At 43.4% G+C, this 15,969-nt stretch overlaps 1 protein-coding gene across 2 annotated transcripts in view; it reads right to left on the bottom strand.

Moving 5' to 3' along the window:
- triob (trio Rho guanine nucleotide exchange factor b) overlaps positions 1–15,374 on the bottom strand; it is a 75,732-nt gene extending 60,358 nt beyond the window's left edge. The window contains exons 1-2 of one of the 2 annotated variants that reach the window (XM_037453113.2): positions 15,066–15,374; positions 5,630–5,683 (exon numbers count right to left, since the gene is read on the bottom strand). In XM_037453113.2, the coding sequence (XP_037309010.2) occupies positions 5,630–5,683; positions 15,066–15,135 (124 nt within the window). In that variant the 5' untranslated portion in view covers positions 15,136–15,374. The remainder of the gene's footprint in view (positions 1–5,629; positions 5,684–15,065) is intronic. The other variant, XM_037453111.2, reaches the window with a different exon arrangement.
- Between the last annotated feature and the right edge of the window lie 595 nt (positions 15,375–15,969).

Here is a 15,969-nt window from a genome sequence, read left to right as displayed (position 1 = left end):
GCATTTTACTGCAAAGGTTGACTTTCATTTAATTTCTTCCCATTTGTGTGAGGGGTGGGAGGAGATGATTTCATTACTGCTGACCATTATTAATACGCCATCTGATTTGAGAATAAGTGCAGTTACATCAACATCTTGAATCCATCCAAAAAACAGAACAATCGATTGAAATCCAATGAACACTGTCATTCCCAAGATTCATGATCCACATATTCCTCCAATCCACTCCACAAAATCCTCCAAATGCAGAAGGATTCCTTTTCTGCTTGGAAATGAAAGGCTTTTGGGTCAGTGCACTATTTCTTACAGCCAAAGAGTTCACTTTTCACTTTAGAGAATGGTTCAATTCAATGGTTTTTAATCAAAAGAGACCAAACTAGATGATTTTCTCATCAATCACCCCCAACAAACAGTAAATGTATATCTTAATACAGTGCTGGCACTTTGTAATTTGGAACAGTACATAGCAGATAATATATCATCTGTCTGATACAGTATTTTCTTCTTAGACATAAAACTGTGATGTCTGATGGGAAATCTGGAGCGATTTTAAAGATAAAGGGAGACTGTGTGGCTGTTTGTTCTCCACTGAATATACATAAAAACATGTGTTTATTTGTTAATCATCCAGACATCTAAACATAAAAGATGAGCAAGAATGTGCAAGGGAAGCTGATGAATCAATATCAGGGAGATCATAATTTTTCAATTTTCAATGTCTTCAATCATTGTAAAAAAAATATATATAATGTCACTTTGGAAATAAAGAAAAATAGCGTTGAATAAAAAAGGCACCCTTGCTCACTTCAATTCATCCAGGGGCTTTGCTGCAATAGCCTCGGTCCGCTATGACAAGTAGGTTTTGGTGACGGATGTTACTGCTTCATTTGGCGTAACGACTCTTCTCTGCTCGGGTGCTGTTAGCAGTGGCCACTGCTCACAGAGAGTTCCATGGATGCAATGTTGCCAATTACAAAGGTCCTTCACTGTGCTATTAACAGATGGATTTGAGCTCAGGGATACAGCAACAAACGTCTGTTGTTAAATTGAGATGTTTTATCCTGTCAACCACTGGCAGCATGATGCTACCCAAGCTAATGATGTTTCAGCATTCTCCATGTAAACATGAAACAAAAAATCTCTCCAAGAGCAGAGAGTCCAACGCTGTCAGCGGAAAAAACGCGTTTTTTGTATTTGTGTGTGTGTCTTAAAGGTCTGATGTTAAATAATTCAGCCTTGTCTTGCTAACCTATAATACTTACAAGGTCCAGCAGGACGGATGTGGATGGACGCGTTGTCAGCTTGTATCTGCTCCCTCTGCACTCAAACCGGTAAACTGACCAATAAAGCAAGAGGCATGACGGCACGGGAGGGTTTCCATCCATATATGAGCTCCCTTTCAAGAGAAATGCTTGCAGGTTTCAACAATCACCGCCTTTACCCAACCGCATTTTTCTCCATCATCAACACTGCAAGTACACACAGTGGTCCACTGGGTGTAAATCAACCCAAGTCTTCCTGGTCTTGGTCTCTGTTCCACTCCATGAGCATAAATATCTGAAGTCTGTCTTCGGAGTACTCCGAAAGTCACACTGCTATACTTCAACTATGGTTCAAACATTAACCAATAGTCATTTTCATGCTAAAAGGACAATTTTAGATATGACAATTTGATCACAGACCAACATTGCGCCATATTTAATAATAATGGAATTTTAAAAATAATTCTTTAGCATAAACTAGACTTGCTCATGCTGCAGCATCACTGATAAAAAACAGTGACTGCATCCATTGTTGGTGACAATAGCCTGTCCCCTGGAGCAGCCATGCATGCCTTATATCCCTCGAGTCAAGGAGCGACCAGCAACCACCGCCCTCCACCTCATCATGCATAAGCCCCTCCCCCTTTACCCATCTCCAGTGGCAAATGGCTTGTATTCGCGGGGAGGGGTTGGTGGCGATTGGCCCGGTGCCTAAGCGGAACCTTGCTGCCCCCGTGCAGCTGTGCTCTCCAGGATAAGGGACAGAGAGAGAGAGAGAGAGAGAGAGAGAGAGGGCAAAGATGATGATGTGGGAAATAGAAATGATATGAGTGATGAAGAGGGAGAAACTAAGAGAGGTAGAGAGGATGGAGAGAGACGGGTGAAAAGTGGAAAGAGCGAGAGCCTCGTTACACCTCATCTGTTAAACGCTGTCCATGAATAACATCCATAAACGGTTATATCTTTACTACTACTGTGAACATCCAGTCATGGAGTGCCGGGTTCACGCATGTAGAGGAGGGAAACGCTTACTGATGATCCCTGGTTAGGAGAGCGGGGGCTTGGTCGCTGCTGACAGATCACCTGTGCAAGTGTCTATTACTCTGTCTGCAAAAGGACTTTATACATTATTCATTTTGCAATGTGGTATAAAGAAGATATTTGGAAAGTGTCGATGTTGTTCACCTTCGGTATTGAAGGGATACAAAATGACATTTGTTGAAGCATTTGGTACTTTGAGTCAAAGCATCTTTAATCACTATAATATCAATCACAAAATTGCAGGATTCAGTTTAATTGCAAGTAGTTAATAAATCCAAACCGCATCATAAGTAGTGATACAGAACTTTAAAGCTGTTCCCTAACACCATCACTTAGTATATAGTAGTATAAATCTGCAACTTTTTAACTAAATTTATTTAAAAAGCGGCAGATAAATTAACTGATGCAGCATTTAGGATTTGATCTTTTGGTGATTTGCAACCACAGGAACTCTTACTTGGCTGAACAGACATCATTGCGTTGATATCCTGTGTGACAGGAGGATGCTAGCTGTGCTTTTGCTAAAACCAGCACAGCCAGTGTTTCAAAGCATGATCCAATTAAGGACCTTTGCAGGGACACACACAAGAAACCCTACACAAGAAGCAGGATGAAGGCACACAGAAATGTCAGGGTGCGCACATCCACAGAGACACACATATGTGCAGGCAAACCTGACGCATACACTCGATACAGAGGCCTGTAAGACACAACAAGGAGTCTAAATGGCTCACTTCTCTTTTAGAACATCTCCTCCGTGTCCGTGTGTGTGTGTTATGAAAGATTTTGTGTTTCAATTACTATGAAACAAATAACTCACCAAACCCATAAAACAAGATCAAACACACACACACACCATAGAGAGTTTAGTCTTCTTCACCCTGGTTTCTGTAGGGCAGAATTGGTCACAAAAAAGTCCAGTAAACTGCAGAGAAAACCACTTCCTCCACTGCTTAGAAGTGTGTGTGTGTGTGCCTGCTTGTCTAGCCACAGTGCACATGGTTAGCATTCAAAAATGAATTCAATAGTAACCACACAGTTAGAAGTATGGGGAGAGAAGAGGGACTAAGGTCACAGTTGAATTGAACCATAGGAAGAGAAGAAGGTTTCCTCTCTCTCGCTCTCTCTCTCTCTCTTTCTCTGTCTCTCTGTCATCGTGAAATATTCATGAACCATATTTTCAGCCACAAGGACTGCAAACCAGTCTCATTAAATTCCCCATCCTATGCACGCTAAACATTATCAGTGCAGCAAGAGATCAGACTGATCGGGCCGTTGGCTACTGCCGCAGATTATCTTGGATTGAGATTAAGAGCATATTTGTGGAATAGTCCAACTATTTACTCTAAGCACGCTTAGCCTGTAAATCCTTATGCAAGCAACAGTGTTTTTGGGACACTTTTGGGAAAGTCTTCTCAAAAACTCATGCAGATTACAGTTTTTCAGTTTTTTTTTCATACTTGATGCCAAACATGAATAGTTCATGATTGATTTACTGTCCTAAATTTTTAATACAAATTACAACACATATGTTCATAGATATAAATGAGCGGAACTGTTATTCATTAAAATGATGTTATTCAATGAAAAATTAGCCTTTTGTTCCTGCAACCACATCCAGTGATACCCGATTTTAGTATCGCTATCGGCTCATCAACAGAAATAACTCACTATTGTTATTATTCTAGGCAAGTTATGTGGTACTGCCTACTGAGGCTTTGTGTTGGCGAAAGATTGGATTTTAACTAAGGAGTCCGAGCCATTGCTCAGACTATATTAGGCTGCATGTAACCATAGAAACAACTATGAGGCTAAGCTACATCACTGGTTAAATGGTTTTTTGTGGATGACGAAGAAATTACCAACTTCAATTATTGTTTTGTATACCATGATACCTTGTGGAAAATGTTTGCTATCTCATCAACTAGTTCAGAGACTTTTAAACAAAAACATTCTACGCCGACAAGAGATAAAACATGTCGGCATATGAATTCTAGATGAATAAACGGTAAAAACGTAGTTAAGGCTACGTCTAATTCCTTGAAAGGAAGCAACACGGCGTGTGAAATGAGGACATCTCATGGTGGCAAGACCAAAATGTACAACAATATGTGTTTTAGCTTTTGCACACAGATACACACACAGTTAAAGCACACCACACAGGGTTCTGTTAGGGCGCTCACCTGCAACTAAACGGAATACCGGGAATTTGTTAAACCAACACTTAATTCAACAGCAAGTTAACTGTGTAGTCATTTAATATCAACAATGACAAATGCGTTAGAAATCACGCATGAATAGTTGGTGCAACCTGATTGCTCTGATTCACTGAGAGCAGCTTAGAACTTCTGCCCAATTCCAAAAAAAACATGCATGCAACGGCACTACTGCAGCTTACATCTTTTGTGAGTCAGCCTCAGGAAAAAACTTCCTGGGGTTTTTGGGCATGAGGCTGGCGCACAGGATTTCAATTTCTGGCAAGTGGAAATAACAGGCCATGCTGTCAATTGAAATGTTGTAAAATGTTCATCCCTGAATGACACGATTTGGAAAACATCAAGTCAAAACGGTGTCATACACATGTAGAAAAAAGCACCGTCTACCGATGCTTGTTGAGAAAACACAAACATGAAAACATGTCCCATCCATCCCTGACACTCCTGCTTCAGTCTGATACTTAAACTACTTCTACTGCTATCTTTTGTTCCCTATTTGTGTTACACCGCGAATCCGTAATGTCTCCGTAATGTTTTCGATTCACACCAAGCCTTTCAATTCAAATGGGACTCTATCCAAAAGCCCTAAAACTGTACAATGTATTTTACTAAAGGGGCAATTAAACAGAACAATCTTTGGCCAGCCCAACATTCATTTGTGCATGAGTATACTTCAAGTTTATTCCCCAAAACAACTCACCCTGGAGAGAGTGTATTTTTAGTATGTAGGTCCTGGGGGTATTAGGGATGTGAACCTGCAAGGTCATGGTTGCTAGGTGATGCCACAGAGGAGCTTGTGTGGTATGGGATTCAACGCAGTACAGCTTTGATCGAACGCCACTTTGCTTAAAGTAGGCACGGCACGTGGAGTTTCAGCTCAGTCTCCCTCTTACCGACATCACCACACTCAGGGTGGAAGCAACACTGTCTCGGCCCCAGTGAACTGGACCACCAGCTCTCAAGCACAAAGACACGGGTCTAACTTTGCACGGATAACATGCAACCATTCAATGACCCACGAGACACAGACGGGGCGGTTCAGCACGTGCATTAAAAAGATTGTGCTCTGGTGGGGGATCCCTGACTGATCCTTGCGACGATCAGACCTACCTGAAGCTTGACCGGAGCCATCCAGTTTGGATTCACACTTTGGAAGAGAGCAATCTAAAAAGAGAAAAATGAATCATAATTAGAGTACAGAAGTTTAATGAAGCAAATGAAGAGAAAAGGGGCTTTCCTAAACCCTCCCGGAGCAGTGCAGCAACCTTCAACATGTTTTAGTGTCAGAAGCTGTGACGTCACACAGTACAGATGAGAGAGAGAGAGAGCGATTGTGGAGCCGCTCTTTGATCTGAGTAAATGGATAGTCCCTCCCTGAGATTAAGACCATTAGACATGATGCACACGGATGGAAATGCACACACACAAAATAAATAAATAAATGTACACTTAAATACATGCACATATAGTACATGCTGTCATACATACTGAACATTAAAAATGTCTAGATCAAGACAATAGATCCTCGTGCTCTTTATCTCTCTTCTTTACCTTACATTCTTGATCAGATGTGCTCATACAGGCTCATGCCTCACTCTCAGCACACCAGCTGATAAGCCAAATAATCATGTATAGATACCAAGTTCAGCAGATATCTATATCTGTAACGCCTGAGGAGGAATCAACTTCACAGAAATGAGATGTGTGTCTGGTGTGTGAGCTCGTCACACTAAAAAGGCCAAACGGGGTCCAGCCCGAGCCAAACCAATGACGTCGGTTTTGGCACTCCAATCAATTCAGAACTAATTAATAAACACATTTGGACCGACGTGCACGGCGTATCTGGCAGCACTGTCTGGGTCCCTCATCAGCAGGACAGGAGAATGGCACGAGATAACAGAGATGAGGAGCAGGAGCAGCTTAGCTCTTCTTCGCCCTGACTTCTCCTGGCTACCTTTCTGAAGAAGAACAACCTTATGTTAAGGCTTATGTTGCTGCCTAACGAGGATTACTGAGCACACCTGTTCACACACCGGAGGTTTCCTTTCATGCCGCGTCGTGTGGATGCATTGCGTGGTGGAGTGCAGGAGTGAATGTTCAGGTGCCCGGAGCTTCATTCGTGGTATTTAACAGTGACATGCGTATTGTCTGGAGAGATCGTGGTCAGCATCGCCTGCCAGGCAGGGATTAGAACATGAGCGTGTATGGACACCGGGGGAGTCTTTGAAGAACAGAAAGTCAAAGTAACCTTCTGCCCAATAGGCTGACCCCCCCGGGTCAAAGACAAGTGGCGGATCAAGATCAAGTTGTGAGAACGTTTGCATGGAAACAACAGCAATATGCAAATACTACTCTGATCTGAGCTCCATCAGCCTTGTGAGGCTGACAGTTTTATTTTAACAACTGATAAATAACTGACAGTTGGTGGTTCAGTTTGAATACAGAGTGGCAAACAGGGGGGGGGGGGGGGGGCAATTAGGGAGAATGATTTGGAAGGATGTTAAAACCCAGCAGGAAATAAGCAGGGCCGCATTTCTTCAAAGTGAAGTGAAATGCACTTCTTGTCCGTTCATTTTACAGTAATTCATTTAATTTTCTTTGATGTGGAAGTGTTAAACTACTACTTCTAGCCAGAGCTTTATGTACGATTGCTAAACCAACAAAACAAATAATATTTATCACAACACATTCTGCAGTATTTCTTCTCAACGAATGTACCGATGTTGACAACATCGTAGGACGGGATGACGATGACGATGATGATGATGATAATGGGTTTGATCCCCATCTGAAGCCGGATAGGCCAAGCGGCAGTTTAGCCCTCTTAAGCCAGAGCAGCACTGGGTTGGCACTGTTTACGTGACGGGGATCAGAGCCTGCTGCTGTCTTCAAAGCAAGAGGGAATGTTGCAGTGCGTGTGTGTGTGTGTGTGTGTGTGTGTGTGTGTGTGTGTGTGTGTGTGTGTTTGTGAGAGAAGGACACTACACAGTTCCTGCTGGACTGACTGAGCACAGCTGTTGACAGAAGACAAGCAGTTCCAGGCAGCTCACACATGTATGGAAACACACTGCAGGCTGTGCTTTGATTTCACCAGAGCCAAGTCCATGTTTTTTTTTTTTCGTATAGAGCCTTGTCTTTAAAAACGTGAACAACGCGCATGTGTTTGGTATCCATATTTTCAAGAATGCAGATGGACATGTGCAGGTGTGCTAGTGTGAGTGAATATACATTCTCAAAAGATTATTAAAAACCTATTTTTAAGCTTTCTAACAGCAAAAATCCTGGAGCTCAACAAAGAAAAATGAAAATGAAATGAATGAAGTCCAGTGACCCATTAATTTTCACCCTCTCCCAGGAGAGGAACCGGCTCACTCACTAACCTACTTCATGAATGAAAAAGTGACAGAATCTGACACTCGGGTGAAAAGTGAGCGTCTCAGAACTCGAGGGGGGGGGCCTCATGAGTCCCGCGCTTGGTGTTCAAAAGGAGGCCCCAGAGCTTTGTGGGAGGCTTTCAACTTCAGATACCAGTTCCAGATGCTTTCTCAGTTTGAGCTGTGGGGAAAGACAGAGGAGATAAAGAAGGAACTTTGAAGGACCGGAATGATTGAAACATCTGCTGAAGGGGCATGAAGAGAGAGCACAGAGGTCGAGGAAAGACCAAATTGGAGTGTGGAGGAATTTTGTGGATAAATAAATGTTTAAACTTATTATCCAAACATTGAGTAAATGCCTTTTTTTTAATGCCGATGGCACGCTCCTTTTAGGGAGGCAATTTATGTGTCTTTCTTTAACTTGATACATATGTCTTTGGTAATCTGGTTTTGATTAAAGATGTATTTTCAATAAAAAATGCAATAACCTTCGTTTTGATGTCATATTTACTGCCGTGGCGATCGAAGGCGCTCGTTGTGCCGTCAAAAACAGCAGACCAGATATTAGAAAACGGGGTAATAATTTGAATAGATGACAACCCTGGGCAGGGGCGAGGCATGAGGTAACGGTAGTGTGGCAGAGGAGCGGAAGAGGAGGCGATGCAGGGAATGAAAAAAGGACGGAACGAGAGGAAGTCTGCAGTTGACTGACAAGCGGTTTCTCTCTTATCAGATGGGGGATTTGCAGGAGACACGCGGACCAGCCCACAGCCTATTTTTATGACCCGCCGACCTCCTCTGCCTCCATCAGTTCGCCCATTCGCTCCATTCCTCCATCCCCCTCTTCCTTGCTTCAAGAGCCCCGGGCGACAAGGGTGGGATGTAGTGATTTATACCTCTGTGCATGTGTGTGTGTGTCTTGTGTGTATAGTAATGAGTCCATCCCATGGACTACATTTCCCATCTTACAAAGTCATTACCAACCAATTGGAATCGCTGATTATTGACATAAGGCCACGACCAGATATATGCCATGTATGTCAAGTGTTATCAACTAGTGCCAGCCATGGGGGCTGGAAAAAATAGCTTAATCAGCAGTAACCATTATTCTGCTTTGGTTGGTTTCAGGCATTTTAGTTAAAGTACATGTGTATCACTTTGAATTAGATCTTGTGGGGTTTACCAAAAGCAGAAAAGTTAGCTTGGATCTAATAAGGGAGAGTAAGATTATTGCTCTGATTATTTTTTACTAAGGTATTCAACAGCAGCCCCCCCCCCCACCTCTGATGCATGGAGTAAAATAAAGCTCATGTATATCTTGAACAGCTTCATTTCAAACTGACTGGAATATCTGCACATTTTCTCCGTGAAACCCCTGGTCGGGTGTTTCTGTGTTCAAAGTGACCCTGACATATATGTACACGACATTTTACACCAATCAATAATTTGTTGAGATGGAGGGGGGTTACATGCCCGTAAAGTGTATTATGATTCTCTTGAAAAGGGTGAGAGTCTCTGATGAGATTGATCAGCATGGGTCTGGCTGTAAAATGTCCTGCTACCTTCTTGATTGTCGTCTCCATACAACTCTCCAGTAAAAAGAGAGCGTGGAATGGGTTGCAACAACCATCCAAACATCTGGAATTTATTGGAAATATACAGTAGATCTTATTACAAAAACTCAAGACAGGAGGAGAGAATGGCCTCTCCTGCCTCAGATACAGTACACTGGCCTGGAATTGCGTATTTTTGGTGTACTGCTAAATGTTTATTTGCCAGGATGTGATCATTTGTATTTATTGATTTTAAGAACCCAAATGCTTTGTTTTGGAAGTGATCTATCGATTGTGGTTTGTCATATTGCAGTTTGAGACGTCACAGTGCCATAGGTCACAGCTACAAGTATGTACAGAGGGCAACAGTTCCTTGATTATTTTTGTGTCCCGGGTATTTGACAGCACGCATGCTCCTTTCTTTTGTTTCTAGGAAACTGTTCTTGATGACAGATGACAGTGTAGAAAAAGGCACAAGGCAGTACGGTGCCAAGGCAGAAATCCAAATAAAGATATTGCAGTCATACAGCATCACTTACTCTAACAACTTGGCAACAAAGGCGCTCCGGCAGTAAAGAGCCAATGATTTTCATTAAAATCTCGATAGGTTTGTTGGATTTGAAAAGGTTTTAAAGCATCTTGTTTAGAACTCTTCACACATGCTGGCAATATCCTTTTTCATTTAGTCATATAGAGGCATACTGTTGTACTAGATAGTTGAGTGAACATTACAGTGCTGATCACAGAGGAATGTGCTTACAATGCTGCTTGTGAACTAAAATACTGACCAATAGAATGTCAAGGTTTCACTAAGATGCTCGGTTAACAATGCACGATATAAGGTTTAATATTTTGTATTGCAGGTTTATAATATTTTGTACTCATAAATGCTATATATTTATTTTACAATGGCTGGATTTTTTTAAGAGATTGCCAAATATGCATGCGGGCGCAGACCATTTAGCATTTTCAGCCAATGCCGACCGAAGCTCATGGTCGTTAAATCTGACCAACTGCCAATTAGGCCGTGGCCCTGGATGCAACCAAAAGGTTTCGGCCTCAAGGAGAGCACAGCAGCCTACATTTTGTAGGGTGTGCTCCACCCAGGACTCAGCTCTATAATTTGATGAGTGAAGGCTTGTTTGTCCCTCTCTCTTCCCTCTATTCTATATTTTCATTTACTTCACTTTACTTCTCTTGTTTTTATCCCTCCCTTCATTTGTCTATGCCCCCCCCCCCTCTCTGAAGGCACGCTTACTGTACATTATGCACTCTAAGATACCTACTGCATGGCCCATCAAAGTCCACTTTCTCATCTAGGAGATTATAGAGGGTTTCTGCTTTCATTGACTATGACTAGAAGAACATGAAGAGTCACTGCTCAGGGAAGACTGCTCCGGCACAGGTCAGTGGTTCACTTTGGGTGCAGAGGGAGATGCCTCACTGCCTTGTAAATACTCACACTGGCATTGGTAGTAGCATCCTCAATGCAAGATGCACAACAAGCTAATAACACACCTCATGGGTGTTCACTTGGTTGTTTGCTGGTGCTTTGATTAGATATCAGTCTGAATTGAGTTTGCTCATTCTTCACATTTTTAAAACCTGTTTGTGAAAGACAGGTCTTTCAAATGAGGGGTTATCACTTTTGCTTTTGCCTATCAATTATTCCTCTGGTATAAAAATCTATTATTTAGAACTGCAGACTGCAAAGACACGTATACACATATAGTTGAAAGCTTGTCTGCATAAGTAATGAGCAGACTAGAAGCTAGTTTCACAGAGCACTGTGTGAAGCTGGCTCCTTGTTCCACAGGTTACATAAACAGCAGTTTTTGGTCCAACACGCCACGACTGATGACCACCGCCTTGTGAAGACAGTAGAAAGTAACGACAGAGGATGTGGCTCTTAAGCAACTTGTTGAGACAGTTATTTAATCTCATTCTAGCAAACTGTACATCTTGATGCTTTTAATCCTTAATTGAGTTCCACAGTGCAGTGCTGTAAAATAATGCAGTTGCAAAGGCACAGTAAATGCATTACACACCACTTAAGCGACCATCTATAAATGAAGACCTTGTTAAAAAGAAAAAGTTGTAATTTCTTGCGGGCAAATGTTATTTTTGGTTTTGCCAACATGGCTCTGTCCGTAGTGCTCTAATATAGTTAGCAGTGGTTAATAACCTAAAGATGCAATGTCTCACTTGGTGTTATTTGATGTGGAGCTAATGGCATAACGTTATGTTCAGAAAGAGGCCGTGCTCTGCATTAGACACTAGCGCAGCATCTCTCCATTTGAAATGCACCACACACGTTGATCCAGGTTTAGACCAAGTCAGGTTTTGCTCTTTACTCTTGCATAAGGTCCTACTGGGACCAGTACATCATATTTCTCATGCATGCTTATTTTCTATGTGAACAATTCGACGCACTGCAAATAAACCATTTCAGCATTTGACGTCATCTTCAGAATTCTATGACACATGAACGGCATTTACAAAACATCCCCACCAACTTAATGACAAGAAATGTGGATACAGCAAAAGCTGCTCATTTCTGTATTTGCAGTATTCTTTTTTAAATGCTCCGGCAGTGTCATCAATTGTGGTTTTTGTGTGTTGGAAAGTTGGCGAAGATGTTTTGAAAAGGCTGCACATGCGTCGGTGAACGTATATTTTCACTTTTTTCGCGTTGTGTTGTGCATATTTGCATGCGTGTTCTTAATCTAAGTTCAGTAGTCCATCAGAGCCCCACCCTCACTTACGTACTCATTAATATGTTGACAGGCAATAAATCAAACCCACAGACACAACAATAAAACAACACCCAAATATTACCGAGATGGTCCTTCAATTTACTCAGTCGATGAATACTTGACAACAATCAGCAACCCAAGTCGCTATTATCAACCCACTGAAAACACAATACCGTATTATTGGTGTGACAGACAGCAGATTAAGCTATTTTTAAACAACTAAATATAGTAACAGAGAGCGGCTTTGTGTCTCCCTGCTTTCAAAACTTTGCTCTATGAATACTTCTTCTACTTCTGCTGGAGAGAAAATACCTGGACGGCTGAGAATGAGAGGATGATACAAGATGAAAACAATGCAGCACCTGTCTTCTTAATGTTGAAGAAAGAGGTTTCACATTTCACATCCTTGACCAGTTGCAATCATTTCGGGATTGGATGTTGAGTCAGAGCATGAGCAACTTGGAAGAGTGACTCAGCAGCCGAGCTGTGATCCACAGCATCAGTGTGGGACTCGGAGACGGATCTCCATCTGCTCACTAAAAATAATCAAGCAAAGAGGTACATCCGTGTTCAAGGGCCGTGGAGAATATCAGTGTTTCAGCGGAAAGAAAAGTTAAAAAAAAGAAAAGGGAACGATCAAAGATTAGGCTTTAAAACACTTTACGCCGGCTTGGCTGGAAATCTTTGTTTTAATCATCCAAAAAGTCATTCAGCTTAGCAGCTAAACTCACATTCGGTTATCCAGCCGGTCAGTAAGTTACTCTCACTCCGAGTCAACCTCTCAGCTGGTGATCTGAGCCGCTCAGGCAGCAAGTCAATCACTTTGGTCCTTTTCTGCATTGAAGTATCGCACGTGTTGTATCTGTCGGTGACTAACTGGGGCGTCAAAGTGCACGAAAACAAAACACACTCACACTGAGCCCCTGAAATAAAGTGCTTGGGATCAACCAGGATGAGCAGCTCTGTGCCAAGATGTCATCATGCAACAAGCTGGCAGCAATCGGCGCGCCTGCTGGAGAGGCTGCAGGGAGCGGCGTGGCAAAGACTACTGCTCCTTCACAGTGAAGTTACAGGAAAGACTGGGGCGCACTATTCAGGTATGAAAGAGTGAAAGACTAAAACCGCATTGGCAACACTTATAACCGAGTCAAAGTAAAAGTAGCAACTAATTGTTTTCAATTTTAGATCGATAAACTGAATAAGATCAATAATAGTTTTCATTTAAGTGAACAAAACAACTCAAATTCAATTGTAACAGCCCAGAAAACATCCCATGATTTCTCTTCATAATAGCATCTTATTAAAGTTTCCTGAGGGCACAACCTATTTCTGTCTCCATCATGAATATTGTATGAACCGTATAAACATCCAAGCGGCCCGACTTCACTGTGAGCCAACTCTCCGGCCTGATGCAACACAGCTATGGGAAAATACATTGGCAGGGCTCCAACCAACCGAAAGAGAGGCTGCAACATTTGAAAACAATCCACTTTGACAACATTCCTGACGGTCTGAGCGGCAGAGGATGTTTCTAGTATGGGATTCAGAGACAGTTTTAGCGTGAAGTAGGCCTCTATGTGCGTCTGGACACACATGCAAGTACGTTGGCTATTTTCTCACATGCACTTAGTGTGGACATGTTGTCTGCGTGTGTCCCTGCATTAGACCCCCAGGCACCAGGTGTCATGAGAGAAACAGCTGAGAGAGAGAGAGAGAGAGAGAGAGAGAGAGAGAGAGAGAGAGAGAGAGAGAGAGAGAGACAGCTGCTTGTATCAGAGGTGGTCCCCCCCTCAAATGTTAAAATGTTAGAACCAGGGGGTGGATGGTGAGTTTTTATCCACATCCACACAGGTGTAGCTGGAGTAAGAAAAACGTATCTAACATATACTCCGCACACTCCGCCATGTTTTCACATTGGCCGGGTATATAGGTTAAAAAATAGAATCATAACATACGCCACTCGCTGATGGGAACCATCTTGAGATATGCCCGAGTAAGATGTACCAATATCTCAGCAAAAACACTCTTTCCAGCATATAAAAAGCAGAGTAACGCAAAGTGACTACTTCAAGTAAAAGACTTTTAGTCTCACCTAATGCAAATTGTGCCTAATAATAATTAATTAGACAATAACGTTCCAAACAAGCAACAAAGTACATGACAAAATGCCAGGGTGTTATCATTCGGCTGATATCAGGCAGTATAGTAGCAGAAGCCCCTTCCGATAAGTGGCTTATGTTTCGGAGTGATAAGATAAGCAGGCCTATCCTCATGTGTTAGCACGATGCCATCACATCAGACGGGCCCAGTGCGTTTAGTGCAACGTACTTGGCCATATGTGCATCCATGGCCTGGCCTCTATCCATGCATGCACCTGGGTTAGGCGAGCGGTGCGTGACCCCATGTCCGATTTCAAGACCCCTCAATCTACACGACTCTGAAAATTGATCATAATCATTTATCAAATGTGGGACCCACATCCAAAGGGTTCGTAAGAGAGACCTTCCTGTAACGACGAAACACTAGTAAAAAGCACGAAGAGATAGCCACACCGTGTGTCATAGTGGCACCCACATCAAATGGGATCCACAGCCTATTAATCAAAAGATATTCTCCAGGAGGTGTTATTTGAGCTGATGTCATCAAATGCTGCAAGATGACAAGTCAGCAGACATAATTGTGCTAAATAACTACAAGATGTGCGCATTGCCCCGGCGCCTCCGACGCCCACAACTCGCCCCTGAAACCCGTCCATGCGTTCATCTTCCATCTCTGGCAGCGATGTGGCAGACCCCCAGGAGATCATCACCGACAGCTCCGCGGTGTCCCTCTCGGAGCCGGACTCGCCCCTTCCCCGACTTACCGGATTTGAAAAACGCCGCTATGTCTGCCGCGTCCTTCGCAGCCTCATCCAGTCCCTCCGCTGCGCTCATGGCTGTGGTCGCTTCGTGCGGAGACAGCGACGGCTATCCTCACTAGCTTTTTTTTGTATTGTTGTTGTTGTTGTTGCAACAATTATCTATCGGCAGAGGCGGATCCTGACGCCTTTCATTGAAGCAGATCCGGGCGTACAATCGGTGCTCCCTTCATTAAGCGAGAGACCTCCTCCTCCATTTTGGCCCGAGAAGGGAAAATCCTGGCGACCGGTCGGCGGCGCTCCCGAGTTGGGACGTGAGGGAGGGTGAGGAGCAGGACTGGGAGGGAAGGGAGGGGAGGGGAGGGGGGCGTGGGGGTGATAGTGTGAGAAGGCAGAGGTAAAAAAGGAAGGGAGGAGGGCTATTCCGTCTCGTGTGGTGGGTGGGGGTGGGATATCCTGGGATTCCGTTTGGGGGGGGGGGGGGGGGGTTTGGTGCATTGTGCGCCACCCAAATGTATCGTGCGCCACAGCACATCAGCAGCAGCAGCAGCAGCGGAAGCAGCCCCTCATCGTCCCTCACTGCGGTGCTGCGTGGGAGTCATTCTTCAGGACTCTGTGGGCCGCTCGAGCCCAGATGTTGTGGGAGATGTCACAACAACAACTGCATGCTTTATTTGCTACGGGTAACGGTAGTAGTGCCAGTGGTAACCTTATCACCTAGGCCCTAAGAGGAGAAACCGTGGGTTTATGATCCCCACGAGGTCACCGACTTCTGCTGTTGCATTATTTAGTTTCATAAGAGTGGAGGTCTCGTGGATGATTGCACGCTGTTCACCGGTGTGCTATTTCCTTTGCGCGTGGGACTAATCGCGTTGCAGCGGATCAGAGGATGCCAATGATGTCGACGGAG

Source organism: Pungitius pungitius, chromosome 11 (assembly GCF_949316345.1).
Source record: "Pungitius pungitius chromosome 11, fPunPun2.1, whole genome shotgun sequence".
NCBI classification, from domain to species: Eukaryota; Metazoa; Chordata; class Actinopteri; order Perciformes; family Gasterosteidae; genus Pungitius; species Pungitius pungitius.
This window is presented reverse-complemented; position numbering and strand designations above follow the sequence as displayed.